This window comes from Podarcis muralis, chromosome 2 (genome assembly GCF_964188315.1).
Source record: "Podarcis muralis chromosome 2, rPodMur119.hap1.1, whole genome shotgun sequence".
NCBI classification, from domain to species: Eukaryota; Metazoa; Chordata; class Lepidosauria; order Squamata; family Lacertidae; genus Podarcis; species Podarcis muralis.
The window spans coordinates 84047568-84060677 of NC_135656.1; the positions used below are offsets into that span (position 1 = coordinate 84047568).

At 40.4% G+C, this 13110-nt stretch overlaps 1 protein-coding gene across 5 annotated transcripts in view; it reads right to left on the reverse strand.

Moving 5' to 3' along the window:
- Positions 1 to 13110, reverse strand: part of EEFSEC (eukaryotic elongation factor, selenocysteine-tRNA specific) — a 164325-nt gene that overhangs the window by 103338 nt on the left and 47877 nt on the right. For all 5 annotated transcript variants that reach the window (XM_028719176.2, XM_077924957.1, XM_077924959.1 and 2 more), the window contains 3 exons: positions 10261 to 10468; positions 3409 to 3505; positions 65 to 229 (listed from right to left, as the gene is read on the reverse strand). In XM_028719176.2, coding sequence (XP_028575009.2) covers positions 65 to 229; positions 3409 to 3505; positions 10261 to 10468 — 470 coding nt within the window. The remainder of the gene's footprint in view (positions 1 to 64; positions 230 to 3408; positions 3506 to 10260; positions 10469 to 13110) is intronic.

The window sequence follows — 13110 nt, forward strand, 5'->3', positions numbered from 1 at the left end:
ACCTTCTGCATGTTTTTCTCATTCCCTTTTATAGAGATGTTAGAGATAGAAATGATACACTCACCTTGAGGGCAGGAATCTCCACATTGTCTCCATTGCTGACACAGCCTGAAAGAATGGTTCCCGTCATCACAGTGCCTTGACCCTTAATGGAGAAGCAGTGATCTACGGCCATGAGAAAAGATCCCGAAGGGTCTCTTGTGGGTAGGTAAGCCTCTGACTTCAGGACCTAAACACAATACAAAAAGAAGCACTATAGGTTGGTGAGCCATCATATCGCGCATGAATGGAGGAAACATGAGGAGGACTGATTTAACCATTGTATACTTTTTCTGATTCCGGGAGTCCTGCAGCAAGGTTGGAACAGGTCACCATCAAATGAACTGGGTACGCTACCCAGAATATGCACGCTTAGCAGCAGCAACAGGGTTCAGTTTTCTGCCTTAAGGATTTGGTGCAGCACAATCAGCTTGGTTAGCAAACAATGCCAGGGACAAAGATCCTGTCAAAAGCAATGCAGACACTGCTGTGCTACAGTGAAGAGCAACTGCTTACATCCCCTGAATGCATATACCCCCACCTGTTCTCAAGAGCTGCACACATGAAAAGTTCAAAAATCCCTATATCCTCTCTTTGCCTTGGACAATTTGTGACTACAGCAGGATCGCAACTTTCACGATCACAACTTTATGCATTTGGTGGCTGGCCAGCTGATATCACGCAAATTAAACTCGGGAATCTTAAAAGCTCTTTCCATGCCTGACTTTCCTGGTGCAGAGAGAGCTTTTGAGCTCTCAGGCTTGCTTACTGGGTTCTGGGAAGGTCTCACAAGGCCTTCAGAAGATCTCGCAGTACCATCAAGATCTCATGAAGGGTCCAGAGCCCAGTAAGCAAAGTGGAGGGCTCTCTGTTGAAAGGGATTGCAAAGGGATTTAAATCCAGGTGCACGCATCTATAGTATGCAGGAGGGATCACACTAAATTTCATCTGGGCATTCTAATATTATTGTAATTGGAGATCTAGGTCAAAGCTCACAATTTCCCTCCTGCCTTCTAAATGAATCCTACTCCCCATCTGTAACCTAATGTGCTTTTACCTCATTTGGCTACTAACTACTCTGTGAAATGTGGGAAATTAGAATTTCCATTTCATGGATGGTAAACTGAGGCCAAGAAATAGTGATTTGCTGGAGACTACACAATGAATCCATGACACTTAAATCCAGGTTGTACAAAGTCAACAGATAATCAATTGGGTCCCACAATTCATGCATAGATCATGATTGAAGTCCTTAAAAAATGGGGGTGGAGGAAACCTCCAAGTCCACAAGGATATATTTAACTGAGCCCTATACATTTTAAATAAAATTAGTCCTTGGGGCAGTCTTAAGCACCACCAATTTCAATTTTAGTTTGTCACAATAAATAATCAACTTATATATTGAAAAAAGGTATTGTAAACTCACACATTTTCTGTTATAATCAAAGTTATCTTTAAGTTCATGGTTGCATCAAGTTGACAATATATTACTGCCTTCTGAACAGCTGTTCTTTTTGAAGTTACTATCCTGGGTGGTAAATTTACCAGTCGAGAATCTAGGACACATTTTAAGGAAAACCACTGAACTTAGATGCTGCTATGTAGAGGAGAAATAAAGACAGTTAGGAAAGATGCTTTTCAACTTTCTAACTGGTTTACCTTAAAGGTAGTTTGGTCAACCTGGAATGTGCACATTTTTTCCTCAAAAACATGCTAATCAATTAAGGATATTTTGTCACTGATATTCTCCAAGCTGATAGGTAGATACCTGCAAGCTTATGCATACAATTGTAGTGGTAAGTTGAAAGCTGACTCATGCAGGCCATACCAGGGCAAAAATATATTAAAATAAATAAACAAATTGCCGCCAGAAACATGGAAAACTCTGCATTGTCTTTTTCTGCAGTGAAACCCTCTGAATAAACTAACGAAATTTATCTGCACCATCTCAAGTCTGTGTCTACATTTCTGCCTTTCAAGAGGAGGAAACCCTGTGGCGAATTTGGGCACCTTAAACTGTGAGAATATACCCCTAGCCATTTCTCACACATACACAAAGAAAACATATACAATTTACACAGCTAGATCAGCAAGCATATATGACAATCATGAAATAATGAGGTTGAAGAGTGGAGGACAGGGAATGACTTTGAGGCAAAACACAGTTAACATGCATGAGACCACCCAGTTAAGTCATGGCATTTCCACCATGGAGAAGATGGAAACCAGTCACAGAAATAGAGCAGTGACTTAGGATAAGGTAGCTTCTAAGTTGGTTTTTAAAGAGTTTTAAAATTCAGTTTATTTATTAAGTACTCAAAGTTTAGTTCTACAATGTTTACTTTGAACAGTGCAATCCTATGTGTGTCTACCCAGTACTTCAAAAGGAAGTTCTGCTGAGTACAAGGGACTTCTCACCAAAGGTATGAATAGGATTGCAGCCTTTGCTAACAGACAAACAAACAAACAAACAAACAAACAAACAAAGCCCTCTCCTCCTTGATGAAATATCAGTTTTTGGATTCAAACATGACAGTTTTTCCAAATATTAATAAGTACATTTTTAAAAAATCACACAATATTGAGCCCTTGACAGTACCTCCCATATGCAAGGGAGAGTGGAGGGGTCCAGTACACACAAGGTTGTGTCACATAAACCCTTAAGTGTTCAGACCTTAATCACACAGAAGCCCCTACATGCGTGTAGAGCACCTTTTCATGTGTTTGCGTTCAAATATAACCACCAGGGCTTTTCCCACAGCGGATCTAAGTTGGGATAGAACCAGCCAACACAGTCCCACTTTGTTTGAAGAGGGCTATGGGACTTTTAAAACATTGGGGTTTCCATCATTCTGTCATTTATTTATCAGGACATTTATATCCCGCCCTTCTAGTGTAAACACACTTCAGCGCAGCTTACAGGTTATAAAATGATAGGTTCATAAAAACAGTGCCAAACAATTACAAAATCAGCAGCTAAAGGGGGGGGGGGTCATTGAAACCTTGTCTACTTCATAAAAATCCAGCCAGAATAAAAAGATCTTTACTAACCAGCAAAGAGGAAGGAGAGGAGGAGAAGGAGCAGGAGAAGGAGCAGGAGCAGGAGAAGGAGCAGGAGAAGGAGAAGGAGGGAGGAGGCCAATGGCACTTCACAGGGCAAAGTGACTCTTAATCTGGGTGCAGCAGCTGAGAAGGCCCTCTCACTCATCCCACCAAGCCATGCTTGTATTCTTAAGAGAGAATTATATTCCCTAATTCTATTGGTGAGGGACTGCTTCAGATACACCCCTCCAATTAAATCATTTCACACTATCCTTCAGACACAAGGATTTGTGTCTGACAGACTGACAACATTTCCAAGACACATACCTCAATTAGTTCAGAAACCCCTATCGGCGTCACTGTTTCTGGAGCTTCTGGTCCGCCAGGCTTTGCTGCAGTGGCAACTATAGGGCACCCATGGAACCTGAGAAAAGAGAATTCCACCTCAGAGACAAGTCACTCCTTTTTTCTTCTCTTTTTAAAAATAGATTTCAAGACCACTCCATTCCTAAGTGGCTCAGAGAAGAAAATAAACTACACTATAAAATTCCAGTAATAACACCCTCCTCCCCAGCGATGATTTCATATAAAGAAACATGCTGAATATTCCCTGAAACCAATTAATGTTTAAAAAACTAAAAAAGCATAACTAGACCAAATACAGTTTGAGTGGCACCTAACCAATCCAGACCTTCCTCCTCAATCTCCCGAGCACGTGCCTAAATAAGGACATTTTACATTTTTTTGTGTATAGGCTAATGACCCAGTCAAGTCCAAGGACTGGTCCAAATAAACTAAGGGAAAAATTAATTTGACCCAGCCTCATCCTACTGCATTGGCTCTGTTCCAGGGCGCAGCCCCACAAACTCCAAGGCAAATGTGTCCTGCCTGCCTGTTTTCACCAGGAAAACCACAACACTTTCCTGATTTTTCAGTGGTGCCAACTCAACAGGAAGCAAATCACGTAACAGTACACTTCCACCTGCAAATGGAATCATGGTATATTCAGTGATGGACTTTTCAAGGCTATAGCATGTGTCTTTGTATGTGTTCTGCCTTCTCTTTCTTACTTTCTAGGCAAGTAATAAATTAGGAGTAGCCAAGTTTCAGAAGATATCATCAACACAAGGACTCTTCAGGGTCTCAGATAGACAACTTTTAGTAGCTTTTACATCTCCTGCTAGCTGAGTATGGAACCAGAGAATCTGGAAACTGGAGCTGGGCTTCCTAAACACAAAATACATGGTCTGCGCTCTGCTGTGGCTTCTCTTTCAGACAGCTTGGGGTTCTCAGCAAGAATCAGCAATATTTATATAAGACTCGCCTATATAATGAAGAACTTGAAATCAGCAATTGAAGGAATTTAAAAATCGAAAGCTGACATTCTCAGGATGCTGAACCCTCTGCCACATATATTCTGCACCTGCAATCAGATTTTGCCTCACAAATACTATTGGCACTTTTAAAAAGAAGGGTTTTTTTCCTTCTTAAGACAAAAACCTAAGTAAACAGAATGATAATAGCTCATTTTCTGCCATAAAAAGTGGGGGCAGGAAAATGTTACAAATACAGTAAATGCTCAGTTCTAGCAAGCATTCAACTTCAGCCACATAACAAATACTGGCAAGAAGTTTCTGAGTCAAAGGCCTGTCCCTTGCCTTTTTTGTTTTCAGGCTCCAAAGCCTCAGATTTTCATCTCAAAGGGGCAAGTTCCTGGGGGAAGGGAACTTTTTGACAAAGCAAGAATGTTCATGGGAAGTTTGATTCTCAAAGCTGCTCCAGTGCAGGCTCCACTGGGATCACAGCCCAAGTGTATTGCCCTTCCACTGAAGTTATCTAACACTAATCCTGTATACAAGGTATTTTCTCTGTTTATGTGCCATAAGCCTAAGGTTCCCAGGGACAAAGGACGATAAAAATGTGTACTGAGAATTCGAGCGATTAACCATAAAGCTTTTTGGAAATTCAATTATTTTTATCCAAATACATTTGGGCAATCTCTCCTAATACATATAAATTAATGTTGAATTAGGTGCCTTGGTGTGTGTGTTTTTTCAGAGGCAAGGGCTGAAAACATGACATATTGCTCTTACAAATGTATTAACATATAGCATACCTTGGGAACAAACTTTTCCCCCCTGTAACCAGTTTTAGTGGCATCAGAACACCTGCTTCTCACAGTAATACCTTTGCTAAAACACTGGAAAATGAAGAAGACTACAGTTCCACTCTATAAAAACATATTAAGTTGTACAAGAGCCACCAAACATATATCAGGGCCAGTAGGAAGAGGAGAAGAAGTGGGGAAGGGGTGCAGTATTACATGGCTTGCTTTAATCTTGTGCCTCAAATGTGGCCAACTGAGGTGAGAATTTCCATTTCCCCCTGAGATTTTCAGATGTCTCCCCTGTCCTCCACTTCCTACGAGGTATCAACGTTCACACAAGTAGACGTGACATATCGGATAGACAGGATCTGCACTAAGAAAAGTGGGTTTGACAGATAGAGTTTGCAGACATGCAGTCTTGGACATAGAAGGACTGGGTTCAAATTACTGGTCACTAGTGGATAAACTCTTGGGCCTATCACAATCTCTTGGCTCCTGAATCTGTAACAGAAGCAACGGAGAATTTAACACTTGTGGGATTTTTAAGAATACAGTAAGCACTGTGAAGCATTTGGAATGCTAGACGTGCTACAGAAATAAATAAATCAGTCAGCCAAATTTATCACAAAACTGGAGGAAGGGGTGCCGCTTTTATTTGAGGCCCACATCTACAGATATAGGGCCAATCTGGACACAGTTTAATATTATATGCCGAAGCTGCAGTAAGATGCAAGCTTGTGAGCTCTCCCTCCACCACAAACACAAACATTCACTCACAAGAACAGCAGATTGAAAGCTTCCACATTCTATTTTAAATTAACCAGAGCTCCATGTTACATCTGAAATCAGGGACCTCTTGTCAGTTTAAATTGTAGTTAGCTCAGACAAGCCAGGATCAAACTGTGCTTTGTTCACTAACTGGACTTTGAAGTTACCAAAGTCCCTCAAAGTTTGAGGTAATGAAGAACTCGGGTACCTAAAAAGCAGGGAGAGTGAGGCCAAGGAATGCGGCAGCTTGTGCCCATAAGACCATGAGAGGCCAGTGTGGTGAGACAGTGAGGCAGAGCCACCCTCCTGACATGCAGCTGCAGACCAGGATGGTACAGGGACACAACTTTTATGAAGAAACCGAAGGCTTTTCTTTGGGGAATTATGGGACCAGAGATACTTAAACAATATAAAAATCAATTTATGTATGCGACCATGGCCACTCGAATCTTATTTGCCCAAAGATGGAAGGAAGAAAACATCCTGGCAAAAGAGGAATGGCAACAGAAACTATTGGACTATGCAGAAATAACGAAGCTGACTGGAAGAATAAGAAATCAAGACTGCAATGTTTTTAATATAGAGTGGAAATCGTTTATTGAATGTTTACAAAAATATTGCAAAGAGATTAAGACATTAGCAGGATTAATGTAAAAATGTGCAGTGATATTAAACAACTATTGATTATATGTGTTAAATAATAAATCGGTTTAATTTGGAAATGGAGTAAAAATATTATAAATATAAGGAACCACAGAAAGAGGGGGAAGGCAGTCGAAATATGAAATATGTAATAACTTGATTTTTAAGAGTTTGTTGTAAAATGAAATATATATAGGGACACAGCCAATCCAGCACACCCACCAATGCAGCAACACAGTCCTGACCTTGCCACCTCTCTCTGCCTTGCGCCATTACAGCAAGCAGCAGAAACACTGGTTCAGAAAAACTACTCCTGTGCAACACTAAACAATGATTCAGCATTATATCCAAACTGGCCCACCATCAAATCAGGGAAGACCAAACTTTGAATATTAGGGCTACTGTACTATTTGCATTGACCTAAAAGGGGTTTCAGCAGGCGCAGCTTTCCACGTTGCAGTGCTACAGGGGCTTGAAAAGCTCCCTGTGTGAAAAATGTTCTCACCCCTAGTGTCAAAATGCTAGACGTCCCCTGGTCTAAGATGTACATAGATTCAGAGGATCCTGCTTCAGTGCAAGGAGACTTAGAGTGAATGCCATCACTTTCTTTCCAGCTTTACAATTCATGGTACACAGTAATGAAGTCGCCTACGGGTTGCCAAGGAGGATGCAATTCCTATTCCTGTCCTCTGCATGATATGAATCTGGCTTGATGCTATGCCTCTCTGTTAGCATGGATTGTATCACTAATATTTTAGCAAATAATCCGTTCAACTCATTGGAAGTCCTTAAGTGCCTCTCTGCATTCATCCGCAGCCCCCATACATTCATTAGAGCCTACATGCATTCAAAAGGAATGAGAAAGGAGCCCTTTGTGTAGAAATATATGCAGCTCACTCAAAGAGCCAAAACTGGCAACTATAAGAACCACAAAACGGCAGGGCAAAAGGGCAGCTAGTCTAACTTCCTGCAGCATCTAATCCAGCCTTCACATCTAAGCATCTTTAATGGGCTCGTCCCAGCAGAGAGCAGAATCACTAAAAGGAGTACTAGAAGTGCGGCTAAGAGGTAAAGATAAATTTACTAAAAGCTAATCTGGGTGTCTCGTGCAAGGCGGCTGATCCACAAACTTCAGAGGAATAGGCATGTTCCCCAAACAAAAGCATCCAATCGGTCCTAGAAAAAATCCTTACATTATAATCTATAAATAAGACAATTTGTTACACCCTAGAGAAAAATGTGGCAGCTTGCTAAAGTGTTTTAACATAATGCACAAACACAATTTTTTTTTAGGAAAATAAAATCCAGCTTGAAAACCAGCCCAACAAAGGTTTTGCCCTTGCTCCTTCACAAGCCACTTAAAGGAGGTGGGAGAGATAATGGCTGTGGGAATCGGGGATGAGACATGGAGCTTTCTAAGCAAACTGTTAAGCTTTTGATACAGCTACTGTTATTGCATCCACCTTTATTGGAGCATGGTGGAAGCTAGTCGGCTAGTATAAACTCCAAGGTTCTTAAACTAACAGGTTCTGGTAACACTTATGCAACACAGGATCGTTGCACTAAACTTGGTAGGTAGAGGCAGGGAGGCACAATCTCCTAAGCTTCCATCCTGACCAGTGTGAGCAGCAGGACTACGCAGGACTACATCACTCCAACAAGCCATGGTGCTGCTGGCTTACATACTAAGAATCAGGAATGTTTCAGAAATTCCTGCTGGCCAAATGTTGGTTTGGTGATGGAAACAATCATATTCCTAATCACAAAGACAGAGATCACCTGAAAAATATGAGATTGCATGACCCTGAGTTTTAATAATGGAGGAAGGAAGATCAAGCATTCTAATTTATGAGCTCTTTTTCTGTAGAACACACTTGCACTTTAACTTCCAAGATATGCCAGAAGGCCTGGTGAAATGGCTTCTGAGAAATTATGAGGTTCAAAGGGCTACAAAGGTTTAACAGAGAAGAGGGTGAGAGGATTTTTAATATGACATTTATATCCTTGCTATATATTTCCAGCTTTTGTCAACCCTACAGTCAGAATCCTCAGTCTATCTGGGTGTTGAAGGGTGTTGACCTCTACAGTGGTCATTTTCTCTTGATTTATAACAAGGTTGCATATTTAACCCAGTGTCAAGTAGTAGCAGTAATATCAACTCAAGTAAAAGCTAGAAAATCCTTTTCATTTTCCGGGGACAACATTATAGAGAAAGGATAAACTCAAGTATAAGTATTCGGTTTCACAAGTACAACTCACCTGAATATTCCCCTCAGCTGAACATCTGTTGCCAGTATGTTCAAACATAACAGATGCATCACAGATGTACTGTAAACCAAACTTTCTAGCAAGTAAATAACATTTCAGGAAATCCTTCAGTTGGTGTTGTTGTAAAATAATAATTCTGCTCAGTTTTTGCAGTCTCATGGACCTTATTACTGAAATTACATTCTTACCCAATACTGAAGCCACTGATATTATATTACCTGACTGATTTTACAAACAGCCAGAACTATAAAATTCTTTACCATGCATTTGAGGTCAATGAGAAATTAGAGCTTTGAAATTTTAAGATAGCTCAGAGCAAATATGAAAGTATTTACTTACCAAAGAATAACAAAATAAAGAGGAATCAAACTATAAAACAGGTTGACACACACAAAAATCGCAGCTTATTTACATTTGTTTGCCCTCCAGCAACTACCTTGAAGGACAGTTTAAACTGATGGGATTTTGTCTCTATCAAATCTGCAAACAGAAATTTAACTCAGTGACCTTTATGGTGTACTGATGAAAAGGAAACAGGGCAAAGACGAACAGAGAGACTGATAAAACAGTAAGATGTTTCAGATTGTTTGGTGGAACAAAAAGACACTATCCTGCAATCAGAGTAAGACATAAGGTGGTTTATGCAACCTAGTTTGGACGACTTATTTTGTCCTCTTGTACTTGTTAAACATTCAGTATTCAAAATGCATACCCTATTTATTTCTGCTGAAACTCTCGGAACTTAAGAAGGGGAAGGAACATAGCAGGTGAAGAATGAAGATTCCTAGGTTTTGCTTTGCAATCTTTCTATGTTGTGACCTTGTGAGGGGGAAATCCACTCTATGTACCCACTTGTAACCATGACCTCAACAACAGCAGCTCCCTTCATAAACAACTTGCCGCTGGACAGTGGCTCTGTAGATATTTCACAGAAAAATGAAGTTGTATCTCTAGATCCAGATGCTAAAGGCACTAATAGAGCAGCAGGCCAGGAGTATAGCAAACTAACCTGTCTCTGTAACTAGACATATAAAATAAGTGACAATTTAACACCCATGCAAAACCAAACACAATACTACACCTTATGGCTGGATATGTACACACTTGCAAGCTCTTTTCCAAAGTATGGGGGGGGGGTGACCTAAGCCTTCAAAGAAGGAGATTACGTTTTGATCAAATCATTAAAGGGCATTTTTCATCTGTGGGATAGCTCTCAATCATTTCCATGGAAAGCATGTGAAAACTACACAGTCAACTACAGAACATGTTCATACATGATCCCTTGAGCTGTGGCTACTACCCTGGATAGCTTTGATTTAGGGATTTTCTTTATAGAACATGGCTCATTCTGACTCTTTCTTTCATGTACATACCTGGCTTGCTCGGTTACATACCTAGTACTTTCCAAGGTCTTCTGCATTTTCTTCGACATCTTCTCAACAGCAGCTTGTCGTTTACTTTCTGGAATAAGGTCTATTTTGTTCAAAACCACGATCATTTTCTGACATGCAATTTGCCCAATCACCAAGCACTCTGCTGACTGAGTCTGCATCCCTTTTGTTACGTCTATCACGAGCATCATCAGGTCAATTATCTGAGCCCCTGAAATTAAAAAAATGGAATCAGTGTCAAATTTCTAAACATCAAGACAGTAAAAGTGTGATTGCAAATACCACCCATATTTGTTATAACCAAAGAAAACAGGTGGCTTGGATAAAATTCCACAGTGAACATTCTACATTTTCTAGATATTTAAATGATTATAACACTAGGGCAGAAAATAATTAAACAGGGAAAACAGAAATCAAAATTTAATTTTGCTCCACAGAGTATCAAATAAAAAAAATACAATATATCACATCTCATTTCAGAACCACACTGACCCAACATAATTTTAACTGAACAATTTAAACTTTTAAAAAAAGCAATCTGATAGTCCTGACTTAAAAATGTGCTATAAACGCTGCAACGCGCCACAACAGCTAAAACACCACTGTCAAATTCTTCTCACCATGAAAAACTCCCTATTAGATTAAACTTAAAGGGGTGGCAATAGGATCAATAATATGGAGTCGGGAGTGCGCATCAGCTGTTTACCCAATTCGATAATTTCCAAATGTTCACAGAGTGGGGGGCCCTGCTTGCTGGCCCCGTCCCTCCATCATAATCCCAACAGCATGTCCCTGCAGCCCCCACAAGTCCAGGCTGAACTTCTGCTCCGAGGGACTTACTATACTTAAGGTGGCTCCCCAATTAATTTAGATCCCTAACTGGAGAACCAACATGGGTGGAACAGACTCACCACTGCAGAAGTTCAGTTCAAGCACATTGAGGGCTGCAGAGGTGGGCTGTCAGGATGGTAACTGAAGGGGAAGGCCAATGAGCACAACTCTTGCTTTCCCCACCTAATGAGACTAGAAATGCACAAGAACAAACTAAATAAGATGGTTCATATGATCCCTTGTCTAAGGCTACTTCAAACCTCCTCCTTCCAATGCCTCCAGCCACCAAACTTAATAGTGCTGTGTCAAAATATGTGTATTCTTCACCAGGGACCAAACACTGGCCATGGCCCTCAGTTATGGAGATTTTGGAAATGTATGACCACCTATCGGGTCCCCCCCCCCCTTCATCTGTTCACTCAGAGTTTAAGTCACAACACTCATTTACATCTTGGCTTAAGATATGCACCTCTGAACTGGCACAATGTAGTTATGTGTCATAGCCTTATTCAAAAGGTGTGCTGCTTTATATGATATGGGTTAAATTATAAAGCATTTTGACAGCAGTTTCAGACAGTTTTACTTGTCTTAACAATAATACAGTGGTCCCTCAGCTTACATACGCTTCAGGTTTCATACGCTTCAGGTTACAGACTCCGCTAACCCAGAAATAGTACCTCGGGTTAATAACTTTGCTTCAGGATGAGAACTGAAATCGTGCAGCGGCGGCACAGCGGCAGCAGGAGGCCCCATTAGCTAAAGTGGTGCTTCAGGTTAAGAACAGTTTCAGGTTAAGAACGGACCTCCGGAATGAATTAAGTACTTAACCCGAGGTACCACTGTATCCTTAACAACAACATTCTAAAAGTTATGCTAAAACAGGTTGTGCTAAAAAAAGGTTATGGCCAAGGCACGTGATTTACCATAATTGTTTTTCTTTCGGTTTCTCCTTTACCATCAGAATATAAGAGCTTGCTTGCTTTTTCTTGGCTTACTTTATTTACCCGATATAATCAGCTATCCATATCCATACACACTCATTTAGAATGTCCATGAGCTCAAAAAATTCAGCTTAAAAGTGCATTAAAATGCAGCACACTGTAGTAATCAAAGCTGAGGAGCACAAGGGCAAGATACACAATCAGCATAATGTATCTGACCATCTTTTACTGGTGAAACAAAATCAAAGCAATAAAGCACTATTTCCATCTTATCAAACATTCGGATGGCTTCACATGTGCATTTAACAGGCTGACACCATGTTTTCTGATTATCTTTGGGGCACTACAATGCAGTGATTCAAGCAGACGTATGGGTCACAGTGCATTATTTACTAACTCATGAGAAAACAAGTAACTTCAGCATGTTAAAATGTGAAACCACTCTTTGGCTAATCATTGAAAGCTGTCCTCATTTAAATGCTAGAAATCTACATAAACTGGGGGTGCATTACTGGTAATTTTAAGAAGTAAGATTATAATCTTTCACTTCAACCTGTGACTGCAGGAGAAACTTGTCCTTCTTTAAAATGGGAACAGCAACATGTACCTAGTTCACAAGGCTCTGAGGTTAAATAAAATTATTATACACCATTCTGCATACTCAAGTGTTGCAAAAATGAATTACATATTTTGGGTGCTTTTAAAATGTTTTTTCAGAGTACCTAGTATTCATTATTTGTAATGTTGTGGTGTATTTTCTGTTACTTTAATGTCATTAATGAATTACATTAAACTTAGAATTCAGCTGCCTGTTAATTGTAGCAACGTCCAAGTAATGCCTGATACAACAGCATATGCTTTGGAATATAGTAGGTATACAGTCATACCTTGGGTTGAAGTTGCTTCAGGTTGAGTGTTTTCGGGTTGCGCTCCACAGCGACCCGGAAGTAACGGAACGCGTTACTTTTGGGTTTCGCCACTTGCGCATGTACAGACGGTCAAAATGACATCACGTGCATGCACATACGCTCCAAATCGTGACCCGCGCACGCGCAGATGCAGGTTGCATTCACTTCAGGAT